General features: G+C 45.8%; 3 protein-coding genes across 33 annotated transcripts in view; 2 read left to right on the top strand and 1 right to left on the bottom strand.

The window, feature by feature from the left end:
* The first annotated feature begins 10,658 nt into the window (after window positions 1-10,658).
* On the top strand, window positions 10,659-16,377 carry Slc10a4 (solute carrier family 10, member 4). Its single transcript, NM_001008555.2, is given in 3 exon segments — window positions 10,659-11,382; window positions 12,092-12,302; window positions 15,505-16,377. Coding segments are annotated over 3 exon segments (1,314 nt in total). The 5' UTR covers window positions 10,659-10,792; the 3' UTR covers window positions 16,018-16,377.
* A 766-nt stretch (window positions 16,378-17,143) lies between these two features.
* Zar1 (zygote arrest 1) lies at window positions 17,144-21,083 on the top strand. Its single transcript, NM_181385.2, is given in 4 exon segments — window positions 17,144-17,944; window positions 19,636-19,728; window positions 19,813-19,887; window positions 20,773-21,083. Coding segments are annotated over 4 exon segments (1,086 nt in total). The 5' UTR covers window positions 17,144-17,170; the 3' UTR covers window positions 20,917-21,083.
* Window positions 21,084-23,349: 2,266 nt separating this feature from the next.
* The window catches only part of Fryl (FRY like transcription coactivator), a 233,939-nt gene continuing 230,943 nt past the window's right edge, over window positions 23,350-26,345 (bottom strand). For 30 of the 31 annotated variants that reach the window (XR_015636760.1, XR_015636762.1, XR_015636761.1 and 27 more), the window contains 2 exons: window positions 25,717-25,907; window positions 23,350-25,565 (listed from right to left, as the gene is read on the bottom strand). Coding sequence is in view for 27 of the 31 variants with exons in the window: in XM_087583945.1 (XP_087440071.1) it covers window positions 25,307-25,565; window positions 25,717-25,907 (450 nt within the window). In the remaining 4 variants the exon portion in view is untranslated. 31 annotated transcript variants of the gene reach the window in all.

Genomic DNA, 26,345 nt, shown 5'->3' with positions numbered 1-26,345 from the left:
AATTTCTTTTTTCTATGGTAGACCATCTGTAACTCTGACTGCAGAGGACCTGACACTTCTGACCAATTCAGACATGTGCACTCACGTGAGTGTACACACCCTCACAGATGCACACACACAAAATGGGGGGAAAAAAGAGAAAAACTCAATAAAAATAGATCTTTTAAAGGCAAAGATGTTTTAGTTACTATGGTTGCAATAAAACAAAATGACCAAGAAGCAATTTGGAAAGGAAAGGGTTTATTTGGATTACACTTTCATGTCACTGTTCATCAGTGTTCATCACTGAAGGAAGTCAAGACCGGAACTTAAGGAAGGAAGCTGGAGGCAGGAGCTGAAGCACAGGTCATGGAGGGGTGCTGCTTACTGGCTTGCTCCCCCTGGCTTGCTCAGTTTGTTTCCTTATAGAATCCAAGACCACCAGCCCAGGGTTGGCACAACCCACAATGGTCTGGGCCCTCCCCCATCAATCACTAATTAAAAAAATACCTTATACCTGGGTCTTATGGAGGCGTCTTCTCAATCGAGGCTCCCTCGTTTTAGGTGACTCCAGCTGTGTCAAGTTAACATAAGATTAGCCAGGACAGAAGAGGAGGAAGGTAATGTGTGTTCGTGCTTAGCTAACCTCTTCTTCCCAGCTGTTTTGCTCCAAGACACCAAGACCAAAGCAACAACATTTAACTGGGGCTGGCTTACGGTTTCAGAGTTTCAGTCTATTAGCATCATGTCAGGGAGCACAGCAGCGTCCCAGCAAGCATGGCTCTGGAGTAACTGAGGGTTCTATGTCTTTATCCAAAAGAAGCCAGGAGCAGACCAGGAACTAGGAGGAGTGTCTAAAAGCCCACCCCCACACCTCCTCCAACAAGGCCACACCTCCTAATAGTGCCACTCCCTGGGCCAAGCATATTCAAAGCACCACACCAGCCCACCCCACCCTCCTCCACTCACCTCAGTTAACCTAACCAATGAAAATTCCTCACAAACATGTCCAGAAATTGGCTAGGCAGTGGTGGAACATGTCTTTGATCCCAACACTTGGTAAGTGGAAACAGGTGGATCTCTACAAATTTGAGGACAGTCAAGGCTACACAGAGAAACCATATCTCAAAAACAAAACAAAACAACAACAAAAACATGTCCAGAGATTGGTCTTCAAGCCAATTCTAGATCCTGTCACATTAACTGTGTAAACCAAGCTCTCATCAGACATAATCTGTTGTCTCCATATGGCCATTAAAGGGAAAGCCAGGAGACTTTAGAAACTGTGGCCAGCAAATCCCTGCTTAGTGTTTTCATCTTCTTCCTCTGGTTCTGATCCCTGGGGATCTTTAGCTTTCTGAGGCCTTACCGTGCCTGTGGAAGAATGCTCACTCTACTTCACTGGGCAGAGCTCAGCTTCATTTTTTTGTTTTTGACTGGAGGGCTGACTGAGTCAGCCATATTGCTAGAAATGAAAGGGGAATTAAAGGCATAAATTACTTTTCTAATTAATGATTTTAATTAATTAATTAATTAATTATTAATTTAATACTTGTGCACACAAATGTGTGTGCCAGAGCATAAATGTGGAGATCAAGAACAATCTTGGGAGTTGGTTCTCACCTTCTACCTTATTGAGGCAGCCCCCCCACCCTCCATCCCCGTCTCCCTGTCCCCCTTCCCCGTCCCTTCCTCCTCCCCCTCCTCTGCTCCCAGCTAACTGGCCCAGAATTTTCTGTCAGATTCTCGTGTCCATGCCTCCCACTTTACCATAGGAACGCTGGGATTTCATGCCTCTAAGCTTGCATGGCAAGTATTCTTAACCTACCGAGTCATATTCCTTTTAAATCTGTTCCCAGCTCCTTGTGGCCTGTGGCTCATCGGGATCTTAGAGGTAAATGTCCACCACTGCAAATATGCTGCACTGGAGATTCTAAGCCAATCTTGCCTTGCCGTCGTTCTCAGTTAACATGTGGCCTATCTTGCCTCCAGTGCAATGGCCTCCTCTAGCTGACCCTCGTCCCTGCATCCTTCCGGCTTCACTTCCGGCTTCACTTCCTGCTTGTTCTTCAGTCCTGACGCCGTCCACTTCTCCCGAAGCTCTGAGGTCCATTTTTCCTGGGCTTGAGTCTATATGGGTTATTCTCCTCCATAGGAAATGTAGCCAGTTTTCTGCTGTGAATAAAACTTAATCCCGTGCTCTTCCTTGACAATAAGGGTTCCGCATACTTCGCCCCCACCTTTCCTCTGCTTTACTCCGGCTGTGGCCATTCTGTGGACACTACATGGGTGGAAGTGGTGTTTTCATGACCCTGGCCCCACTGTTCATTCCTTGGAATGCCCTTGGCTGTTATATATACGAAATCCAGGAAGCGGTGGTTAAGAATACTTGGACTCTGAAGCAGGACTCAAACCCTATCACTTTCTCTATTGAACCTGAACATATGAAGTTTACCAAGGCAGATCTGGCATTGCGGTTAGCTGGACATTGAGAACAGTGAGCTCCTTAAGGGCTTGAGAGAATCTTCCATAGAATTTCTGTTCCCTCTCCTTCCACTGTTTCTATAATTCCACTGCCCAACAAAACGTTTAGTGATGAGTCTGTAGTACTGTAAGAAGAACTGTGGCAGTCTATGTCTGCTCATTATAGACAATTCCAAAGGCCGTAAAGTAATAGAAACATATAATCCTGGGCTACTTAAGCAATGCTTTGATCGTTTCAGATACTGTATACCATGGTGGTCCCGTAAGACAATATTGTCTGGTGATGTTGTAGCTGTCTTAGGTTGTGTAAAAATACTCTATAACCACATGAACTGTAGAGTATATTGTGTAATGATACATTTCTCAGAATGCAATACATTGTTAAATAATGCAAGACTATAAAATATATATGTAAGTTATATGGTATATGAGCACACACATATAATTACCAAACATTTCAAAATTCAGAAGCTTTTTAGAAAAGTCATTTGTATTTGGCCAACTGTTAAGAAAAATACTTCAGTAAATATGGTAAAAAAAAAAATAGGACCATTTATTATTTATTTATTTATTTTAGTTCTCTTCTAAGTATTTATTTTTTAAAAAAATCTTTTTTGGTTGATGTATTTATCTTCTTTGTGTATGGGTATTTTGCTAGGATGTGTACTTGTGTTCCATATTCCCACTTGGTATTAGCAGAGGCCACTGTTTCTGTGAATGTCTGTGAACTGGAGTTACAGACAGTTGTGAGCCATCATGTGAATACTGGTCATTGAACCCAGGTTCTCTGGAAGAACAGTTACTGCTTTTAACCACTGAGTCAATCTCCAGCCCCAATTGAACCAATTTTTATTTGTCTTCTTACTGAGCCCTCAGTAATCCTCTCTTTAAATCTTTAAATACATTTTTATAGGAACGGAGAGAGAAAGCAGGGCCCATCTATCTCTGCCTTCCCATGGTCAATGTTTTGTACTAACCAGAGGAATGGGAGCAGTGATGGACAGGTGCCAGGGAGTGGCACTGGTAGAATGGGAACAATGATGGACAGGTGACAGGGAGTAGCACTGGTAGAATGGGAACAGTGATGGACAGGTGCCAGGGAGTGACATTGGTAGGCAATAACTGAAAGCAGCTCTTGAATGGCAAGGTAAATCCTGAGAGTAAGAAGAGATGTAGAAGGTATAAAAATGACCAAACCACATGAAACCAGTGTTCTATACAATTTCCCAGCAAAAAGGAGGGGGTCAAAATGTGCTTCTGTGATTCACGTCATACAAACAGAGAAGTCTCAATAAGAGAAAGTGACCTTTGTGTATATTGAAGACAACATTTCCATGATAGCTTAGTGATTAAGAGCAGATGATCCTTTTCCAGAGCACCTAACTTCTGTTCCCAGTGCCCATGCTGGGTGGCTCATAACCACCCACAACTCAGCTTTAAGGAGTTCACTCCTTCTTTTGACCTCTGAGGACATGCAACCACATGGCCTAAATTAATATATATTAATATATAAATTAATATAAATGTGTGTATAAGTAATAAAATAATAATAGTAGTAATAATAATAATAAATTTTGGTGGTACATGCCTTTAATCTCAGTACCCTGGAGACAGGGAATAAGGAGGACTCTAAGAGTTTGCAACCAGCCTGATCTATACAACAAGGTCAAGGTTATGTAATGAGATTCTGTCTTGACAGAAATGTTAATTCCTTTCCTCCTTTGTATAGAGCAACAGAATATAAAACAAACCAATTCAAGATCCTCAGTGGAGTCAGTTTTAGACAGATGTAATATTTTACTAGTAAGCCTTGAAAATATCAGTGGACATTTTCTGTATATGTTTGTGCCAAACACATCTTTCACTTTAATATCCTGCTGGGGCTTTGTTTTTGCTGGTCAGTTTATCAGATAACAGATCCTTCTCCTTCCCATCTTCCTTCTTTCCCTCCCTCCTTTCCTTTCTCCCTTTCTGTCTCTCTCTATCTCTCTCTGTCTTTCTATGTCTGTCTGTCTGTCTGTCTGTCTGTCTGTCTGTCTGTCTGTCTGTCTCTCTCTCTCTCTCTCTCTCTCTCTCTCTCTCTCTCTGAGGTATGGTCTCATCTCACTATTTAGCTCTTGCTGGCCTGGAACTAGCTATGTAGACCAGGCCAGCCTTGAATTAACAGAAATCTTCTGGCCTTTGCTTCCTGAGTGGTGCTGGGATTAAAGGTATGCACCATGCCCAGTCAACAAGATTCTGTGCTATTTGAAAGGTAGTTATATGAAGGCCCTAGAAAATTCCGCCATAATGTTGAATCAAGATCAGGTTGAAATGTTAGGTTAAAATATAGGTGAAAGCAAGAATGGGCTAATTGAGCAACAGAAGACTAGCAGAGAGGGAAAGAACAAACTAATCTTATTTAAAATATACACACTTGCTCTTACCTCACTGTTTAAGACCGAGGGCTCCTCTCACACACACTTGAAGATAAAGGAGATCTGGGTTCAATAGCATCTCTATTGATGGTTCAGGGCAAGTACAAATGCATCTCACAGAGTCTGAAGCTTTAAAAAGGAGCAGGGAAAGGTTCTGAAAGCAACCTCTGATATGGGAAATGTAATGGGAGACCGATGCCCGCTGATAGCCGTGCTACAACTTCCGTGGGGTTACAACTTCTGTGGGCCCTGCTGTTTCTATTGCCAGCGTCCCTTTTTCCTCCCGCTAACAGCATTCAACATTCCACCGCCTGTATGAAACCCCATGGCTGCTTCTGAGTCTTCTGTCTTGAGGGATGAAGCTTGAGTAGGAATGTCTGTTTCCTGGCCACTGGATTGATTTAGGAAAACTCTAGCTCCCTTGCTTGGACCAAATGAACCCTTGGGGGAGACTACAGGGAAGAAGCAATGAGTCTTGCTGCGCTACATCTGAGCTGGCAGCACACCGCGGAGACTTCCTGGGACCCTCTAGAGACGGTGTAAGTGCAAATGAAGACACACAGAACTGGAGAATGGAAAGAGGGTCTTCATCCTAACTCCGAGGTCCAGCCACATACATGAGTCATCATTTCCATGAGTCAATGATCTCTTTACAGGTTAAACCGATTTGAGTCAGAATTCCTGGCACTTCACCTGAAATAACCCTCATTTTTAAAATGTCCAGACATTTAAATATGTATATATGCCTCCCAAATGCATATATATTTTGGAATTTACTAGCATGTATATATACACATATATCTAAATATTATATATTTATGCATATATGTATATACATATGTATACATACATACAGACAGACAGACCTACAGACATACATATATTTGTGGGCTTATTGCATTTTAATTTTTTACTTCAAATAGTAGTTTTTTTCTCCTCCTCCTCCTTCTCCCATTAATCATTCTTCTAAATGTCTTGGGCTCTCCTAGGAGTCAGGAAATGCAGTGATCCACTCCCCCAAAACAAAACAAAAGCACAGACACAGAAAAGCACACTTAGCACTTTAGTTGAGTCCCAGGTTTGTTCATGGGGCTGGAGAGATGGCTCAATGGTTAAAAGCAAGTGCTGCTTTTTCAGAGAACCTGGGTTTGGTTCCCAGCACCCACATCAGGTGTCTCATGATTGTTTATAACTCCAGCCCAAGGGATCTGATACCTTCTGTCCTTCAAGGGCACCTCCATGGGTGTAAAACACAAAAACTTACCCTGGTGCACACACATACACATAAAGAAACATAATGCAAATTAAAAATAAGGAACTCTGGCTGTCGAGATGGGGTGGTTTCTCCACGGTAGAACACTTGTCGGTATGCACAATGTGCCAGGCACTGGGTTTGATCTCAGGTACTGCAAATAAGGAGCTCCAGTTCCAAAGTATGGTACTGAGTGTCTGCACAACAATATCCTGATTACTGCCTCTTAGTTCATGGCAGTGCATTTAGAAGGAAGCATTGGCATCAGATAGTGTGTGGTAGGTGTGTGTCTCACTATTCGTGAGCCTTGCAAGCGTCTCATGACGTCCCATGTAAGGTGAGGTGAGAGGCTCACTGGATGCTCATGTAGTCTTCACGTTTGTTTTCAATTCCCCTACTGTTTCCTCGGGATAAACCCCTGAAGAGAGAATTCTCAGGTCAAGGGGATACACATTTGTAGGACAGGTCTCATCTACCGCCAAGTTTTCTTCTAGAAAAGAAAGACTGACCGGATGCGGCGTGTGGAGTTGGTTGCAGCACACCCCCACTCCACCACATAATCCTAGTCATTTGAATCTTTCCCAGCATTAAGAAGATGTCCTCTGATTGTTACAATTTGATTTATTTGTTTGTAAGCACGTGGGAGTGTTTTCTGTAAGTACAACTATTTGCATTCCTTCTTGCGATCTGTGTGTATTCCTAGCACGTACTTTTTTTTCCCCTGCTGCCCTTTCAGTGTTTTCCCATTGGTGGCTATTGAACCCAAGCCTTGCGCATGAGCAATAAGCATTTCGTTACTGACTAGTTGCTGGCACCGCATTCTTAATAATATGGAAAAGTGCCTTGTAAATACTGGTGTTAGCTTTTGGCTTTATACACTCTGAAAGTGTTTTTCTTGTTTCATAATTTTCTTTTGATCTTTTAAAAGTGTGGTTTCATTATATCAAAATTTAAAGTTTTCAGATAGCTATATCTAACAAGGGTTAAAGCCTCTGACCTCTACTTCTTGCTTTAGTAAAATGGCTTTCGACCTTTGTAATGCTACGACCCTTTAATACAGTTCCTTAGGTCGTGATGACCCCCAATCATAAAATTATTTTCATTGCTACTTTATAGCTGTAACTTTGCTACTGGTATGAATTATAATATAACAGTACCTGTGTTTTCCAATGATCTCAGGCAGCACCTGTGAAATGTTTGTTCAACACTCAAAGGGATCGAGACCCACAGGTTGACAACCGCTGGTTCAGACGATGCTCCCTGTTCAGATAAAATTTTGTAGTTATTTTCCTTGTGTTTTGTTTTATGGTTGTCATTATTAGTATTAATAGTCAATTTTCCTAGGATTAGTTTGGGGACAAGCTGTGATAAGACTTTCCACTACACATACTCTAGAATGCTTTCCAAGTTCTGTGTATTATTTGTCCATTTTAAGTGTTCTCTCTCCTGGGGTGGACCAGGCATTGCTGGCTTTGAAAGGGAACAGTGGTCATGGAGGTTGTGAAATGACCTAAGCCAGTTTACCACTGATGTTGTACCTAATGCTCAGCTGTGTCCCCCGATCCTGGAGGTCCCCTCGGCAGTGGGAGGTCAGAAGAGTACAGTAGGCAGGAGCACCACTTCCCTTTGCCTTAACAGCAGCCACTGCAGGAGAAACGACCACAGGTCTGGAGGGTCCCCGTAGCCCCCACAGTTACAGGCTGAGCAGGATCCTGGCGTTTCTCATTTCTATCCAGCACTTTCTGTTTCTATTCTTCATTCACTGTACAAACTGCCTCCCAGATTTCTCCCCAAGCCCTAAGAGGAGCTGGCTTGGTCTGCCTGTAATGACTGCTTATTTGATTTGTGGGTTTTAATATCTTTACAATGAGGAGGGGCCATTCTAAGCAAACAGGCTTGATGGGAGCCTCAGCTGGATCCTTTACTGTGTGTGTTCTTAGCTCGTCTCAAGCCCAGAGCTTAAGAGCATTAAAAAAAAAAAAAAAAAAAAAAAAAAAAAAAAAAAAAAAAAACCTCTGTTAGTGACCTTTCTATCACTATAACAAAACACCCAAGATATTCAACTTACAAAGAGAAGAGGTTCATTTTGTTTCATAATTTTGGAGGTTTTAGGACTAAGCAATCAGTCCATGATTGCTTAACTGTATTGCTTTGGGACATCTGGTGAGGTGCACATTGGGGTGGAAACACACACAGTGGTCAAGCTGTTTGTTTGTCTCATGGCCAGGAATCAAAACAGAGTGAGCAGGGACTGGGATTTCACAGTTCCCTCTCACGAGTTCTCTCACTGACAAAGAGCTTCCAACAGGACCCACCCCTTAGTGGTCCCACAGTCTTCAAAATAATTCTGGATTGGGACTGAGCATTTAGCATTTAGGCTTTTGGGGCCATTCAAGACTTCAACTACAGCTGGCCCTCATAGGGCCGCCCTGGTCCTGTGATAAAATGGCATCACCGATAGGATGTATTCAAGAGGAGCACATCTCATCACACGTCTTTAACCTCATATAGGTCTTGAAAACTAGATTATCTCTCATTACAACCCCTGTTCTTCAGAGCTTTACACATGGAAATGCATCTTGTTTGAGTTTAGTTTGTTAGGACATACTGTGTTCTTAAATGTTTGCTGAAGTTCTAACCTCCCTGAATTAACCCTACGGTGGAGAAGCAGAAGATCATGTGCACTTCAGTACATGTACGGTAGGATTTTAGACTAATTTTTCATACACTCTACCATTTCCATGAGACTTGGGGAGGAAGAAAAGCAAAGACAGGGGCTCACAGTATCACCCTGTCTCTCTGGGAAGGGTTGGGAATCCTTTCTGGTGAGGAAGAATTCACTCTGTCCTGGTTTTGCTCAGCAAGAACAGCCTGGACCCTGACTGTAGGCTAGACATTCTCACGTGGCTGTCAACTGACTGTCACTGCAGTAATTCCTCCAGGGACACTCACACCTCCTTAGGAGATACTCTCTGTGGAGAGAAGATCCTTTCCTCTGACACGGCTGGAGTGATGGGCTTCACATTGCTGGCGTTCTGTTCCTATAAACTCTGATGTGATTTGTGTGAGGATTAGTCTGTCTGCGGGCAAGCATCTCTATACTTTGTTTCTGTCCAGTCCTCTGATCCCAGTGCTGGGACTTTTATTACAACACTTCATAAATCTGTAGCCATGGAAATGTCTTCTCCTTGCCTGCCATTGACTTTTTTTAAATTTTTAAAATCGTTATAAACTTTTATAATCTTGCAAATAAATAAAAATTCACACACCAAAAACAAAACAGGGGGTTGGGGATTTAGCTCAGTGGTAGAGCGCTTGCCTAGGAAGCGCAAGGCCCTGGGTTCGATCCCCAGCTCCGAAAAAAAAGAACCAAAAAAAAAAAAAAAAAAAAAAACAGACCCAAAGTCTATACTACCTAGTTAGTTAGAATGGGCATTTGCAATGGCAATGAGGCTGACCATAACACCCTTAACATTCATTTTTTTTCATGGAGACTTTTCTCAGCCCAGCTTCACAAGGAGGTGGAGATTGAGCCAGGTAGGGGTGGGGGTATCCTAGCTCTGTCTGTAAGAATCAGGTGTGACACAGAAGGAGAGCTGGCTGGCAGCAAGTCATTGAATGTTTTCAGTATAGGGACTGGAGAGGATTCAAGGTTCCTAACCAGAGACACTGCAAATGTGTGCCAATGGCTCTCATCTGATCATTAGCACTGTGTGTGTGATTAAAATGTTATGCCACACACAATAGATATGTACAATTGCAATGTATCAAAGATAAATGGAATTCGTAGACAGAGAATGGAGCCCATGGGTTTGCCCTGGCTCTGAAACAGCGTCAGGCTAAAAAAAAACACCCCATGATCATCATTATAGCTTTTTACTCTTATTCTGAACATAAAAAGCTTAACACTTTCGTTAGCAAATTCAAGCCAGAGACACGTGCCGCTTCCAGACTGGTTCACAGGAAGCCCGCTCCCTCTGTGAGTAGGGCTGCGGGCTATTTAAACTATTTATGTATATGACTTTAAATACATGCATACGCTTCTTTTTCTCCATTCGATGAGTCCGGCCCTCTAAATTTCATTACCGAAGAGGCCGGGTTCTGGTGCGCAGCTGCTGGGCAGAGTGACTAAAGATAATTGTGTTCTGTGTGTTTGGAGAAGCTGGGAAAAGCCTTGACATTGTTTTCATCATTAAAAAAAAAGATAAATGTTTAGGGAGTTACGTTCAACAGGACTTGACAAGTTTATACATATATTCAATTCTCGCACGGGACTTTATGTTCAAATTTAAAGCATTTGAGCTAGAAAAAAAAATACTTTCAAAAGAAAAAGAGGCAGGGCCATCAGAGAATTTGATGGGCAGCCAGGCTTGGTCTTCTCCGCCCTCTTGGGCTTTGTTGGGTCTTTGTTCCGCCCCTGGCTGCACTGGTACAGAACCACTTAGCTGTGATTAAAAGGAGGGGACCCGGCGGCAGGGCGGGGCCTGCGGGGCGGGCGGGCGGCGACAGGGCTGCGCGGCGCGCGCAGTGCCAGCTGCCGGGCAGCATGCACATGGGAGCGACGACCGGCCCGCCGCACCGACGCCGCGGGGACGCTTGACCGGACAGACAGGTTGAAGCCGAGGATAGCCCCTGCAGACCGCGCCTCGGCGACAGCGCCATGGACGGCCTGGACAACACCACCCGGCTCCTTGCCCCGTCCTCGCTGCTGCCTGACAACCTCACCCTGTCGCCTAACGCCAGCAGCACGAGCGCCAGCACCCTCTCGCCTCTGCCTGTCACTTCCAGTCCCAGTCCCGGGCTCAGCCTCGCTCCGACTCCGAGCATCGGCTTCAGTCCCGACTTGACCCCGACTCCAGAGCCCACGAGCAGCAGCCTCGCGGGCGGCGTGGCAGGCCAGGACTCCTCCACCTTTCCCCGGCCCTGGATCCCCCACGAGCCCCCATTCTGGGACACGCCGCTCAACCACGGGCTGAACGTGTTCGTGGGCGCCGCCTTGTGCATCACCATGCTGGGCCTGGGCTGTACCGTGGACGTGAACCACTTCGGAGCGCACGTCCGGCGGCCGGTGGGCGCTCTGCTGGCTGCTCTCTGCCAGTTCGGCTTCTTGCCGCTGCTCGCCTTCTTGCTGGCCCTCGCCTTCAAGCTGGATGAGGTGGCCGCGGTGGCCGTACTCCTGTGTGGCTGCTGTCCCGGTGGAAATCTCTCCAATCTCATGTCCTTGCTGGTGGATGGTGACATGAATCTCAGGTATGGCCTCTTACTCACCCCAACCCATAGCATTCACACCAAGAGGAGTGAATGTGCTGGAGGTCTTTGCGTTGAAGCCCTGAGGAAGAAGGGTGGACAGGTTGGGGGTGGGGATATGGAGGCTTGGCTTTGAAATCCTGGTGGACGTTTAAAGATTGTGTGTCAATGGGGGGAGATCTAGACCGGGACCTGGCTGCTTAAAGGCCCTAGGGTTTCACGCACAGCCCCTTCCTGGAGGGACCGGGTCTTAGCTCACATCTCCAGTAACTGGAAGACAAAGAGAAGGGAGAAGTCAAAAGCTAGGTCTTGAAGGAAGTGCAAAAAAAGCAAAGCAAGACTGTAGTCCCATAAGGAAAATCATCTCGAGAACGCAACATAATCGAGTTTAATCCAACAAGTAGCATTGCCAGCTTCCGCGCCGCAGGCTATTTGGTAGGGTTAAAAGAAAAGGGTTTTTTTCCTGTCCTCACAGTTACCCGGTTTCCAGGATGACGCCCGAGGCAGCTGTCCTGGGTCCTGCATTCTAGGTCATTGTCTTGCCTGGGATTCACGTTTCTACTGAGACGGGATAAAATAGGTTCTCTGCAGACTTCAACCCTGAGGCTTACAGCGCCCCCACCTCCCTCCCTGGGCTGTGTGACGGGTAAGAGAAGACGTGGCTGACTGTGGCTCAGAGCCCTTTCTGATTTCTGCTTGTACCTTTTTGCAGTATCATCATGACCATTTCTTCCACACTCCTGGCCCTGGTGTTGATGCCCCTCTGCCTCTGGATCTACAGCCGGGCTTGGATCAATACCCCTCTGGTGCAGTTACTCCCCCTAGGGGCCGTCACCCTGACTCTCTGCAGCACTCTCATCCCTATTGGGCTGGGCGTCTTCATTCGCTACAAGTACAACCGGGTGGCTGACTACATCGTGAAGGTAGGCTCTCTCTTCTCTAATCAGAGTCTGGTCTCTAAAGAGTGGTAGACAATGCTAGGAAGTTTGGAAAGCAAGGAAGGGAAACAAAGGACTTTCAGGGACACACTTAGGTTTATGTGACAAGTCTGACGTGGGAAATTCCTAGGAGAATATCTCTAAGTCACAGCTCAAGTTGAGAAAAAAGATGCAAATTATAAACTCGGTGCTCAGGGGCTGAGCCAGGAGGGTCTGGAGTTTGAAACCAGCCTGGGCTACAAAGCAGGACCTTGTCTTGACTACTACCTGGTAGGTGGTAAGCCCTCTGAAAATTAACAACAGTGCATGAAATCTTTTAGCAATCACTGAGGGGATGCACTTCTGGGGGCACAATGTGGACAAATGGCAAACATTGCTATATGCCTATAATCCTGGCACTCAGGAGGCAGAAGCAGGCAGATCACTGAGTTCGGGGCCAGCCTGGTCTGCAGAGTGAGTTCCAGCCCAGCCAGAGCTACATAGTGAGACCCTGTCCCAAAACAAACTAAAGCACAGCACGGCGAGCACTTCCCACAAACTGAATAGTACCAATATTCAGAGCAGATTAAATAAAAGTATTCACAATGTTTTATAATGCATTAGTGTGTTTTCAAGAGTGGAACTCTAATTCAGAGGAAACAAAAGTACCCTTAAATAGCTCAATTAAAAATCGAAATTAGCAAAATAATATTGTCAATCTAATAGAATATACAGAATGTTGGCCTTAAAGCACAAAACAAAACCAGGTCCTGGATAGAGTAAATTATGTTGTCATTTCTAAACCTGTGTATCTTTTTTTCTTCCCTGTTGCATTATTTTATGTGTTTTTAAAGTTAATAAGATGTGAGGGATTACTGTTACTAGACAAGATTTCTAGGGGGTGGACAGACAGGCTAGTGGTTAGGAGCTCTGGCTGCTCTTCGGGAGGACCCAGCTTCAATTCCCATCACCCACATGTCAGCTCACAGCTGTCTGTAACTCCAGTTCCAGGGGATCTGACACCTTCACCCAGACACACATGCAGGGAACACACCAATGCACATAACGTAGAATGAATGAATGAATGAATGAATGAATAAATAAATAAATAAATAAATAAAACTAAAATATTTCTGACATTGATTTATTTTTAAAACATATTTTAGCAGCACATAGTTTTCAATAGTTTGCCAGAGAATATTAATTTCACTTCTTTTGAAAAATCAAAACAGCGAAAACATAAAGAGAATGCTCATTTCAGGAAGCAAGATAACTGAAATGCATAGCTAACGAAAGTGCAAAGCCAAGTTCCCTTAGGTTAAAGAAGGAGCCATTTCTATGTTACAGTTATGGAGACGAATATACAGAATCTTTTGTGGTTGTTGTATTACTTTTATTAACTTATTTTCTACTCATACAGAGGAACCAACTTTCCCTAGGAAGAGAAGTAGAGGGCTCAACTCTGCGCACAGATTTGGCTCTCAGTGAAAGAAGTCCTATACGATAATCAATATAGGATTTAAGAAACACGCACTTATACCGTATCCCCACAGATGGTCCAGATAAATTTAGTCAGCACAGCCATCCACCTGTGCTTTGCAAGACCTTGGCGTGAGCTCAGTGCTCTCCCAAGCTCAGTGCTCCCCCAAGCTCAGTGTTTTCTCAAGCACACTGCTCCCCAAATGACTTTATTCATCTTTCTTTTCTTTCTCCGTCTTCTTCTTTTTCCTTTTTTTAATTGGATTTTTTTCATCTTTTTTTTTTTTTTTTTTTTTTAGCGCTGAGGCCTGTACCCAGGACCTTGCTAGGCAAGCCCTCTACCACTGAGCTAAATCCCCAACCCCTAAATGGATTTTTTTTATTTACATTTCAAATGTTATCCCCTTTCCCGGTTTCCTGTCCATAAACCCCGTATCCCATCCTCCCTCCCCCTTCTTCTATGAGGGTGTTCCCCCTCCTCAACCACCTCCCTTTCCTGCCTTCCCGCCCTGACATTCTTTTTTTAAGCTCTTAAATGGCTTAAAGGAACTTTGTAGCTAGCATCCTCAGAATGAAGAACTGGATTTCCTGTCAGTGCCTTCAATATGATACACTTTGGAAATTAATAAAAGTGTTGCTTTGCTGACGTAGCTCTCTGCCAGTGTGCATATGCTTTTATATACCTTAGGAAGATATTTCAGTATCTCTTTGAGTAGAATTTTTGACCAGCCAAAATACATTTTAATTTTTAAAAGAGCACATCCCAGGGACTCCAGAGGAATTGACTCTCTGGTCCGCTCCCTCAGAGAGGCAGAATTACGCTCAGGATCTTGGATCCCTGTTGCACTCACGGAAAAGAGCAACTTGACTATGCATCTGAAGGGCCTGGGGGATTTGGATGTCTTCCTCGTATTTGTGCATCCTCTTTCACTTGGATGAGAGACACGTGCAGACAGATTGTCAGCAACGCACGTTTGACCCAGTCAGTAGCAACATACCTAAAACCTCGCTATTGTAAAACACCCTAAGAATCGAGAGAAACTTACAGTCAGAGATTTTTTTCAGGGACGAATCAAGGAGCAGAGTTGCAGAATTTCAGAGAATTCATCATATCTTACACTTTGCTCTAATCTAATGAATTGATAATTGTTCCCACCTGCACTTTGAAGGTTGAAAATATCCTAGACTAAGTTAATTTTTATTGTAAATGCTAGCAGCCTTTTATTTCTGGTGTGAAATGAGAACTGATTTCATGTGGAAAGCACATGGTTCAGGAGAGGTAAAAACTACGTTGTCCGGTCTAGTCCTGAGACCATAGCTGGGTTCTTGGGCTCAATGCTAGCTACTCCATTTGAAAGAAGCATGGTAATAAACCGAACACACACAAACAGCACTAAACATCGTATGATCAAGGCCAAGAGGCTGAGGGACAGTCCACTAGAAACAGCAACCTTCCCCTGATCTCTGGTTTATCATTTCGAAGATTTTCTTCTGAATGAGTAGATTGTCTTTATGTCCTCCCATCCAAGGCAAGTGCTAGAGCCCAGAGAAGCCGCTGGATATCGAGCTAGCCCTCCAAGCAGCGATGTCTTAGATGGAGCTTCAGGTTTTGGACATGGTCTGTCAATGATCTCCGCTTTGCTTCCGAGGTTAGAATGGGTGTGTAGCTTGCCCAGATTCCTCCCGGGTGATGTTATTGCTGACGGTTGCCTATCTGTTTTCTTACCAGGTTTCCCTGTGCTCTCTGCTCGTGACTCTGGTGGTTCTCTTCATAATGACCGGCACCATGTTAGGACCCGAACTGCTGGCAAGCATCCCTGCAGCCGTTTATGTGGTGGCCATTTTTATGCCTCTGGCGGGCTATGCCTCGGGTTATGGCTTAGCTACCCTCTTCCACCTTCCACCCAACTGCAAGAGAACTGTGTGCCTGGAGACCGGAAGTCAGAACGTGCAGCTCTGTACCGCGATTCTCAAACTGGCCTTCCCCCCGCGCTTCATAGGCAGCATGTACATGTTCCCGTTGCTTTACGCTCTCTTCCAGTCAGCGGAAGCAGGGGTGTTCGTTTTAATATACAAAATGTACGGAAGCGAGATACTGCACAAGCGAGAGGCCCTGGATGAAGATGATGACACAGATATCTCTTATAAGAAACTAAAAGAGGAGGAGCTGGCAGACACCTCCTATGGCACCGTGGGGACAGATGACTTAGTGTTGATGGAAACCACCCAGACTTCCCTCTGAACGGGGAGATGCCCAGGAGTCTCCATTTGGCTGAAATACCACTTTGTGACCATGGTAGTGCGTATGGGTCCCATCCAGGATAAGGATGGGTTGGCGTTTCCTGTAACAGATTCGATCTTCCCACTGTAATGTTGCACCTCAGTATTAACCGTGTGTTTTTATAACCCATCAGTGTCCCAATGTTGCTTTCACCTGGATCAGCTAGACTGCCGCCGCTTCCTCTGCTCGAGTGTGCTGTTTGCTCTTGTCTGTCTGTTTTGCCCATTCCACCAGCATTGCTACAGAGGGGGTGGGAGGGGAGGGAAGGGGCTGGAAATGTAGATGTCTGGTGCATACATGAGTAAAATTGTAAAACAGAAACACGGGCTTGCTCAACTCACAAACACCCGATTATATTCAATGCTGGTCTGTATTGAGTAAAGTCCAAAAGGGGTCAGAGAAACTGCAGGATGGCATTTCGTCGTCAAGCCACTATCAAACCAGAGAAAAACATATTGATGTATGTGACTACTTGATCTAGTATCTATTGTTAATGGACATCACCATTGTCCAGGGATGAAGGCATTTACCCCCTCCGCCCCCATACGTTTCCTATATTTGTATAAATGCATCTCAGATCCATTTATCGTCTGAAGGAATGGTTTACTTAAGAAAATGTTTAGACCTCAGCCCAGAGGAGAGAAACTGGGCACCTCTGTTCACGCCCGGGGAAGGGCTGTAGCTTCAGGCTCTCCTTCCTGAAAGGGCTGTGGGTAGACACTGTCCACTGCTCTGAGCGAAGTGAGCTGTGGTCTGAGACAACAACATAAAAAGAGGCTCAGAGAGGTCTTCTAACCTTGGTATTTTGCTCCCTAATCAGACACACGGGCCTCCCTTGCCTTCCTCATGGCAGACATCTGGAGCAACGAGGCATGGGGCCCACCTGGCTCGGATAATCCCGGTGATGATTCTCACCTCGGCTAGTTCCCCTACAAATCGTTGCTGTGGCTAGCAAGAAAAGCCCTTTTCTGCATCCTCAAGAGGGTTTCGCTCCCGGTGGCTAGAGGGTGATAGGGTTTTTTCTCCCGGTGCGCGGCCGCCTATTTAACGCGGCGCGGAGGGCAGCTGGGCGGCGCTGATGGCAGCCTGGGCCGGCGAGGCGCGGGACGCACCCATGTTCCCGGCGAGCACGCCCCACCCATGCCCGCATCCTTACCCGCCCACGGCAGCCAAAGCCGGGGATGGCTGGAGGTTTGGAGCCAGGGGCTGCAGGCCCGAGCCCCCCTCCTTCCTCCCCGGCTACAGACAGCTCATGGCCGCGGAGTACTTTGACAGCTATCAGCGAGCGCAGCTCATGGCCTTGCTGTCGCGAATGGGTCCCCGGCCGGTCAGCAGCCGCGACGCTGCGGTGCAGGTGAACCCGCGCCGCGATGCCTCGGTGCAGTGTTCGCTCGGGCGCCGCACACTGCAGCCTGGACGGCGCCGAGCCAGCCCCGACGCCCGGCCTGGTTCCTGCCAACCCCGCAGCCCCGCCAGGGCCGGGAGACCCCCGCGATCCTGGCGCACCGTCGCCCTGTACTCGCCCGTGACCTTCGGTGGCCTTTCCTCCTCGCTGGAGGTTGCGGGGGACAGGCAGACGCCCACGAAGGGAGAGGGGAGACCGGCACCCACGGGGACCCGGGAACCCGAGCCGGGAGAGGTGGCAGTGATGAAAGCAGTCCCCCAGCCGCAGAGCGAGGAGGGCGACGTCCAGGCTGAAGGGCAGGATGGGCAGGAGCAGCCACCGCGGGAGGACCCGGACAGTGTGGCGGCGATGCAGTCTGAGCCCGGGAGTGAGGAGCCACCTCCTGCTGTCGAGATGGCTCAGGACCCCAGTGACGTGGCTGCCTCTAGAGACCGGGCCTCCCCACAGAGCACTGAGCAGGACAAGGAGCGCCTGCGTTTCCAGGTGAGGCCAGCCTGGCAACCTGGACGCTTCCAGAATTGTAGGACTCCTTCGGGGCTAAGCTAGTGGTTGTGGCTGATGCAGGGCATAGAATTCTTCAATGCCCTCAGTCTGTATTTAAAAAAAAAAACCCCAACCGCGTATGGGTGTTTTGATTGCATGTAGTGTCTGTGCATTTCGTTGGAGTGGAGAGATGGGAGCGGAAGAGGGCGTCAGATCCCCGGAACTGGCGATTTACAGGTGGTTGTGAGCCACTATGTGGGTTTGAGGAACTGAATTAGGGTCCTCTAGAAGAACTGTGTTCTTTAACAGCTGAACCATCTCTCCAGCTCTTCAGCTTGTAGGAGCTTGCAGCCGCTGCCAGTTAATACAATGGGAGGTGTTTACACAATAAAACCAACCCCTACGTGGCCTGACCCACTGGCAGTCTCTGTTCTTGGGAAATGACTGTGTAGTTGATTCTGGTCACATCAACACTACAAATGAAGCCTCCGCGGCGAACGCACACCAGTCCAGTTTGGACCGTACTTCAGATGGCTGAAGGAAGATAAGAAAACACACAGCAGAATATCATCATGTGAACTTGGTCGCACGAGAGAGTGGGTTTCCCAATGCTCCTTTTCTCATTTCCCCTCTAGATATGGGGAAATTTGCCTCATTTGACTGGTGGGGTTTTGTTCTCAACTAAGCCCTACCCTCCATTTTTGAAGCTCTCAACTGAAGCTTCTCCCTCCCAAACTTGCCTGGCTTTTAAAAAAAACAAAAAAACAAAAAAACCTCAGCATTCATCCAGAAGGCCAGCACTCCTAAGCCTTGGATGGTCTTGAGTTGCAGCCTAGGCTAACCAAACAAGGAACTGGGGGGCGGGGGTGGGGGCACCCAAGGAGCGTGGCCATTACTCCCTCCCCCCAAAGAGATGCAGAGCTCTGAGCTCTGGGAAAGGACTCAGAAATGCCTTATTTTCTAATCATTTCAAGGTTGTTGTGTTTGGGGTTGGAGTGGCAGTGGAATGGGGTGTCAGAAAAGCACTTGGTTGCCGTTCACAGCTGGGGGTGATCTTAGGCAGAAACCTTAAGCTTTCTGGCCTCCTGTGTCTGCTCACTATAAAAATTGCATTAAGAGTCCTTCCAGGCCCCCCTGCCAGTCCTAAAGGCTTAATTATAAGAGCTTGTTTGTCACTTAAGTGGGAAGCAGGGAAGTTTAGAACTCGGGTGCTAACGTTACATAGTCATACCAAATGAGCTATACTTACATAGGTGGCGGGACTTTTTGGAAACTTAACTAGCATCATGGACTATTTAACATTGATTGAAGACTTTCGAAGGTTTAGAAGAGCCTTTCTCTTTCAGTGTAATAACTCTCTCATCTGTGGAAGTTCTAGGATCACTCATCACCCCACATAAAAGGCCCAAGGGAAGGATCCTGAGCTCTAGACAGCACTATTTGGCTTTTCCCTTGTCCGAGGGGAAAAACACTTATCCATCTGCTGGTATAGGAACTTTCTTGGTTGGCCTCAGTTTACATATTTGTTTGACTGAACTATTATTTCACCTGATTAATTTAGAGGTTGACCCAAATCTAACCTTACTTACTACCATGGTAAAGTTTCAAGTATCAGGTTGAATCTGGTCCCAGATTCTGAAATGAGGGTAACTCAGCCATCACTTGCTTAAAGTCTGTATCCTGCTGTTCAGTTCTTAGAGCAGAAGTACGGCTACTATCACTGCAAAGACTGCAACATCCGGTGGGAGAGCGCCTATGTGTGGTGTGTGCAGGGCACCAGCAAGGTAAGAGACTCTGCGGCTGTCCCATTCCTTCCTGGTGCCGAGTGGGGAGTGTCAGCGTCATGGGGACCCTCTTTCTCATCGCAGGTGTACTTCAAACAGTTCTGCCGCGTGTGTGAGAAGTCCTACAACCCATACCGAGTGGAGGATATCACCTGCCAAGTAAATCAAATGTTTGCATTTTGGAAAAGGGGTTTCGTGTGCTATTTCGAATATATTTCTTAAAAGAGGTGTAGGTTTCCTGGAGCCTTAGGCCCTACTTTTTCTTTCCTTTTTGTTTTTCGATAGGGGTGGTAGAAAGTCCCCTCTGCTGTGAAACGGGGTGTTTGTCCCCTTCTGCTCTTGCAAAATTTGACTGCATGGCCTCTTTTGAATCTGTTACCTCATTAGCAGTGTAAAAGACTTGCTTACCTGCCACTTGACTTGGCATAAGGGAAAACCCTGCAAAAGCAGAGTACCTTTCTATAGCCTGAGGTGGTACACTATTACCCCGGTGCATCTAAGAAGCACATTTCCAAGTTAGAGTATGAGACCCAAGACATGGAGCCTCAGCTTTTCTTGAGAGTTTGCATAGGGAGTTAGCTCCCTATGAGACCTTCTGAGACCTTGTCTGTCCAGCTCTGTGCAGTTCACCCGTAATGAAGGCTGCTAAGTGCTTGCTTACCATTAATTAGTTCAGCACTGCGTCAAGGGACTTAGATAACCTTCAAAAAGAAAGAAGTGACAACAGTTACCTGCTAAGGTTAACCACAGAGCTAAAGGACTTCCACATCTACCTGAGAGTCCAGCGCACTTAATGTTGGTAATTGGAGAATTAACTACCCTAGGATGGGCCCTGAGAACCCTAGAATGGAAAGCCACGAATGCTCCATTCAGAAAAGGGGACTGCAGGCACCGTTCTACAAACTTAAAGCCTTGAGCCTTTCTGCTCTTGGCTCTCGGTGCCCAACTCACGTGCCACCTGTTCTGTAGTCTGCTTTGAAGCCCCAAGAATTGAGGGTGGGGGAGGGGGGTTCATCCTTTGTACTTTTCACTCTGATTTTTCAGAGTTGTAAAAGGACTAGATGTGCCTGCCCGGTCAGACTTCGCCACGTGGACCCTAAACGCCCCCATCGTCAAGACTTGTGTGGGAGATGCAAGGACAAACGCCTGTCCTGTGACAGCACCTTCAGCTTCAAATATATCATTTAGAGAGAGTTAAAAATGGTTCTGCTAAATGGATCGGACAAGTGAGCCTTCTCCCACGCCCCTCTCCCCTCTCCACCTCTCCCTTCTCAAAATACTTCATGAAAGGCAGTGTACTTTAATATAAAGCCTGCGAATAAAAGGGGTTGCAAACAGTTTGGGGCTTTATCCAATTCATGTCTCAGTTTGAGGTGAGCCTGTGCTGAAAGTCGGTAACTTTGTTAAGATCTGTTGGTGGCCAGACTGACTTAGGGAAGTCACAGGCGCGTCATTCAACTCTTAAACTTTCACAGACGACAAATGTACGGCTTCAGTCTGTAGGTTGAAAATCTCTAAGAAAGATGTTATTTAAAAGGCCCAGCACACATTAAGCTGTGTCATATTTTTTAAATTTAAATTAGTCCTAATTTAAAGGTCCCCCTGGGAACCGTGAACGCCCACTGCCAAATGGTGCTGGGGGAACCTCAGTTCTTCTAATGAAGCAAGCGTTGGTTGTTGGTCTGACACAGCATCACAGCTGGAACCAGGTAAAAACTGTGTTCCCTTCCACTTTCTCTAAACATTTGTTATCGAAGTGTCTAATCCCTGTCTACCAGAAAGTGGAGCCGGTCTGTTACCTTGGACACTGTCAAGTATTCAAGCAAACATGTTGAAAATCCGAAGTGGGCTTGAGGGCTCTCTAGTGTCCTTGTGAGGAGGGGGCAGGTTCACCTGGGCCCAGGTGAATGAAGCTGATGTGTGGAGTGCTACCAGCCTTTCAACCTCTTCGTGGGCACGTCTAACACGTATCCTAATTGTCAGCAAATAAACCAGACAGAGGACCGACACGATGCAGAAGCTCTTCTACCTAAAACACTGCTCCGCTTAGATCAACTGAGCTGGAATTGGATTGAGTTGAGTTTGATAGAAAGACCTGTTTCATGCTGGGAGCCTCTGGTAGAGAAAACCAGAGGCCAAATACTGAGTTTATGACAGTAGGTAAAACTAGCCTGACACTGGCCACTACATAGAAGTACACTATTAGACACTATTAGAAGGCAGGAAAGGGGCCTTTTCATTTTTACTTTATGCATGTGCTTTGCCTGCATGTTATGAGTACCACATGCATGCCTGGTGCCCAAAGAAGTAAGAGGGCACTGTATACCCTGGAATGGAAGTTGCAATTGAAAGCCACCATGTAGGTGCTGGGTCTGAACCCCAGGTTCTATACAAAGGCATGTCAACCGCCCTCGTAGTCGGTTTACTGCTGAGCCATCTCTCAAGCCCCCACTAAGACATTTTAAAGGTGTACTGTGGACAGTGGACTGAGGCTAGATTGCCTTTTAAGGGAAAGCACTCTGGGTGCCTGGGGACGGATAAGTTTTAGGGACTAAAGCGATGGTAGCAGGTAAAGCATTAAACTGTGTGCTTAAAAGTCATGGGCTTCCCTTGTTCTCGGGGCTCGCTCGCTCTTAGTTGGGACTAGGGCCAGGCAGAGGTAATCCCATTGACTCCTGTCCTGGGTGGGACAGGATATACATACTATGCACTTAGTCAGTGTTTGCCAAGTAGAGGAACTAAAAATGCCTGCAGAGTCCCAAGACAGCACCACTGGCTGCTAAGGTGGGTAGTGAAACCATTCGTTAAAATAACTTTCCAAGGGCAGCTAATACTGTTTGGCAAGAATGGAATGCCTGCACAAAGTGACTCAAAGTTTCCATCTCTGATGGCAACATTCTGGCACTGAGGCTTGTCACACTGTTTATAGGTGTGTAAGCCAAAGCTTAGAGAGCATCAGACCCTCAGACTGGAAGGCTGGCAGGAGACACTCTAAATGCTACCTCTGCATGTGGAGAGAATGGCTTTATGTTAATTCTTACACTTTTCAAAGTAACTGTGGACCACTTGAAAAACTAGGAGGGAAAAGCCACACAGAAACTATTGGCCCTTTTTCCTGATGTGTAGGTGTTTGTCTGACAGAGCGGTTCACTGTGTTCTGGCAATGCTCTTCCCTAAAACGTCCCTTAGCCATGCTTTAAGCCAAGGTAGCTTGGAGTCACTAAACCTGGATACCGCTTCAAACCCTGACTGTATTATGGCTTCTCAAAGAGCAGCACCAGGGAACTGCCCACCTCTCAACTTCCTATTTAAAACGGTAAGCTCACAGAAGAGGGTTATATATAGCAGACACTAGGTTCTTGCAGAATGAAAGAAGCTGACTAGAATTAAGCCCTAATTTTGCCAGTATATACAAACTCTGGAGTCAGTGTAGATGTCACGAGGATAATCCTAATGAATTTGGTTTTGCTTTTGGCAGCTGTATCCCCCCGTCCTCCCGTTAACCACATCAGTATCAAATTAATTACATATGAATTATTCAAAACCTTGGGTGAGTCAATTTAACTTTTTCCTGCCTTTTTTCAAGTGAAATTATACGTGAGAACTATACAGGTAACATGATGCCATCTATAGTCATCTTTATTTGTTTTCTTCTTAAAACACCACACAAACCAACAGCTACAATGCTTTTTTATTTTTAACAAAAAGGATGTAAGGAGGGTGAGAAAAATTGGGAGAAGGGATGTGAAGTGTGGCGTGTCTCTGGACACCATCCCTGTGCCTGCCCACCCCCAGCCCAAGAGTTATTAATAATTTAAAGGGCACCATTTACAGTACCAGAACACCATTAAAATAATTTTTTTTATCTGGGTCAAAAAATACAGTGATTATGAATGTGCTGTGACCAGTTATAGAATTTTCCAGGAAACGTGACCACGATCCGCAGTCGAGCGGCGTGCACAGTGCCCCCGATTAATGCACTTGAGCATAATCACATTTCTGTCAGGGGCCACGCCCCCGGGAGAAGGCAAAGCTAAGCAATTCATTTCTACATTCTAAACTCTGGAACCACAGAGCCCAGTCTGAAAATAAAAGTCACAGTGGAAAAGAGATGCATATAAAAAATACAAGGTGTTCCTTTCAAATCAGAGGAGTCGTGGGACTACATTCATTTCCTTTACAAAATTCTATTAAAAAAAAAAAAAAGGGACAGGATCCAGTTTGTTACGCTACAGACTTAGACGGTGGAGAAGTGTATTGCGCGTTTTGGGAGTCAGTCTTCAGGCTTCCTGTCTTTCCCCTGTAGCCCCAAGGGTTCCGTTAGCCTGAAACCAGTCTGAGTCCTGCATAAACACACAAGTCATTTGCACCTCTTCTCTTGAAGTCTGCAGCCATCATTCAGAGCCCGCAGAACACACGGTCCACCATCGGTGACCACAACTTTTCCTTTAGCTTTGTACGTGTTTTCTGATAGAACAGTGCGTGGCACGAATGTACAAGAAAATACAGGTTTTAGTCTATGCGGTGTCTATAAGTTACTGAGTGAAATAAGTTAACTTGTGTAATGGGAGGCGCTGGCGGGCAGCGTGCGTCTTTATTTTACATTTTAAAGTCTCTGCAGGCGTCTGCTTTGGTTAGTTATCAACAATATCAACAAAAGCACTGATCAGAGAGCTGAGCAGCAGAGTCCAATAACGTTAAGAGATATATTATTTCTTTTTTTTTTTTGAGACACTGGGGAAAACCCAGCTTTAAAATATTATTAAAGTGTTCTGACATTTACACACTATGAAGAGTTAGATCTAATAAAATAAAATTTTTTCAAAAATAATCTTGCAGTGCTCTTTTAGGCATGCTCTGAGAAGCTGTCACCAGACATCCACACCTTGAAAATAGGACTGACACACACACACACACACACACACCCATACACACACACACACACTTCCTTATACAGACCAAAAAAAAAAAAAAAAAAAAAAACCAACCCCAAACACCCCAAACCCTTATGCCATAAGTTGGAAAAAAACAAACAAACAAAAACCCCCAAAACACAACCCTGGACCCAATGGTTTTTGCAAATAAGTCTGTGTTATTAAGTCTGACTGGGTGGTCAAGTTGAATACTAAGTGTCAACTATGCGTTTATGATGATGACGGCTAGAAATCCACGTGGCCCAGCAGGCACAGGTCTTCAGCTAATGAATTGGCCCCGATCCCAGCCTCACTTCACCTGCCCTGCAACGTCTTGTAGGCCATTATTGCAAACATCCTCGGAATTTCTTTCTTTCTCCAGAGTAATGTAGTTTGTATGCATTACTTTTAGCCCTTATTCTTATTCACATAGGTTAATAATAATAAAACATCCCTTCTTCATACAGTTGCTGTAGAGGTCTAGGCAGCAGTTAAGCGGTCAGATATTTTCTTCAGTTTTTTTTTGGACAGTTTGAAGTTATTAGTAGACTACAGGGAAAGGTGCTGCCCCAGGGTTTTCAGCGAAGCACAAGGGTTCATGAAAGGTGCTCGGCTAAAAGTCTTCATCATCCTCAGCTCACTCCCTCTTGAGGGGCGGAAGTTGCTCAGAATCCAGCGCTCGCCGTCTTTCCGACTGGTTTGGCCTGTGCTAGGAGTGGGTGTGACTGCACCATGCGGAGAGACTCTCTGATCTCCAGGTTAAGCTCCATCAGTTTGCAGTTAGCTTCTGACATGTCCAGGTTGGAGCCGATGACCGCGAAACTGCCCGTCTGGCCTAGCGTCTGGTGATGGAAATAGATGTGTAGGAGTGTCTGCACGGGGTCGTCGTCACAGCTGCCGAAGATGTCACTGGGCCAGAGGGTTCTGGAAAGAAGGCATAATGTTAAAGTTCTGAGGTGTATGTCCTTGCGACATATGCTACATTTGAGGTTAAAACCTATGAACGGAACTGCCCTGCCCGGTGAGTAACTGTTTATTATATTCCATGGCGCTGTGACATCTCTTCCCAGCTTACCTAAACGCTTTGACTTGTGCCACAGCTGATACGAATTCCTTGTTCTTCAAAGTTTCGATCAGAGAATGAATGGCGGTTTCTATTGTGGTCTGTGCGGCTTTGGAAATGTCGGTTTCTTCATTTTCTGAGGCGGCCTCGGCTTCCTTAAGGATGCCTTCCAGCTGGGTGAGCTCTTCCGACATGTTGATGACCTAAAACAAGAAACTCTTCAAGCCTCTATCCCCTATGGTCAGCAACCAGTGGGGAACCCAGTCAGTTACAGGGGATAGGGCTGATGTAGGAATGTTCTTCTGTCAGGAATACAAATTAGCAACCAAATAAAAGACTTAAAACCAAGGCAGAGTCACTTCTGCTGTAGCCTCGGCCACTTTGAACTTGAGATCTCCTGAGTACTAGGAGGTACAGTACTTATATATTTGTTCTGTATCTACACGTGCGCACGCGCATACACACACACACACACACACACACACACACACACACACGCTCACACATACACACATGCACACACAGGCATATATCCCTAATACCAGGTTTAGCTATTCTAGATAAGTTGGGTTGCAATAACTGTTTATACTCTATCTTGGGAGATTATAATCGCCGTTGGACAGTGAAGGGAAGTGTCGTTT

The sequence above is a fragment of the Rattus norvegicus genome, chromosome 14, assembly GCF_021556685.1.
Source record: "Rattus norvegicus strain SHRSP/BbbUtx chromosome 14, alternate assembly SHRSP_T2T, whole genome shotgun sequence".
Classification (NCBI taxonomy): domain Eukaryota; kingdom Metazoa; phylum Chordata; class Mammalia; order Rodentia; family Muridae; genus Rattus; species Rattus norvegicus.
This window is presented reverse-complemented; position numbering and strand designations above follow the sequence as displayed.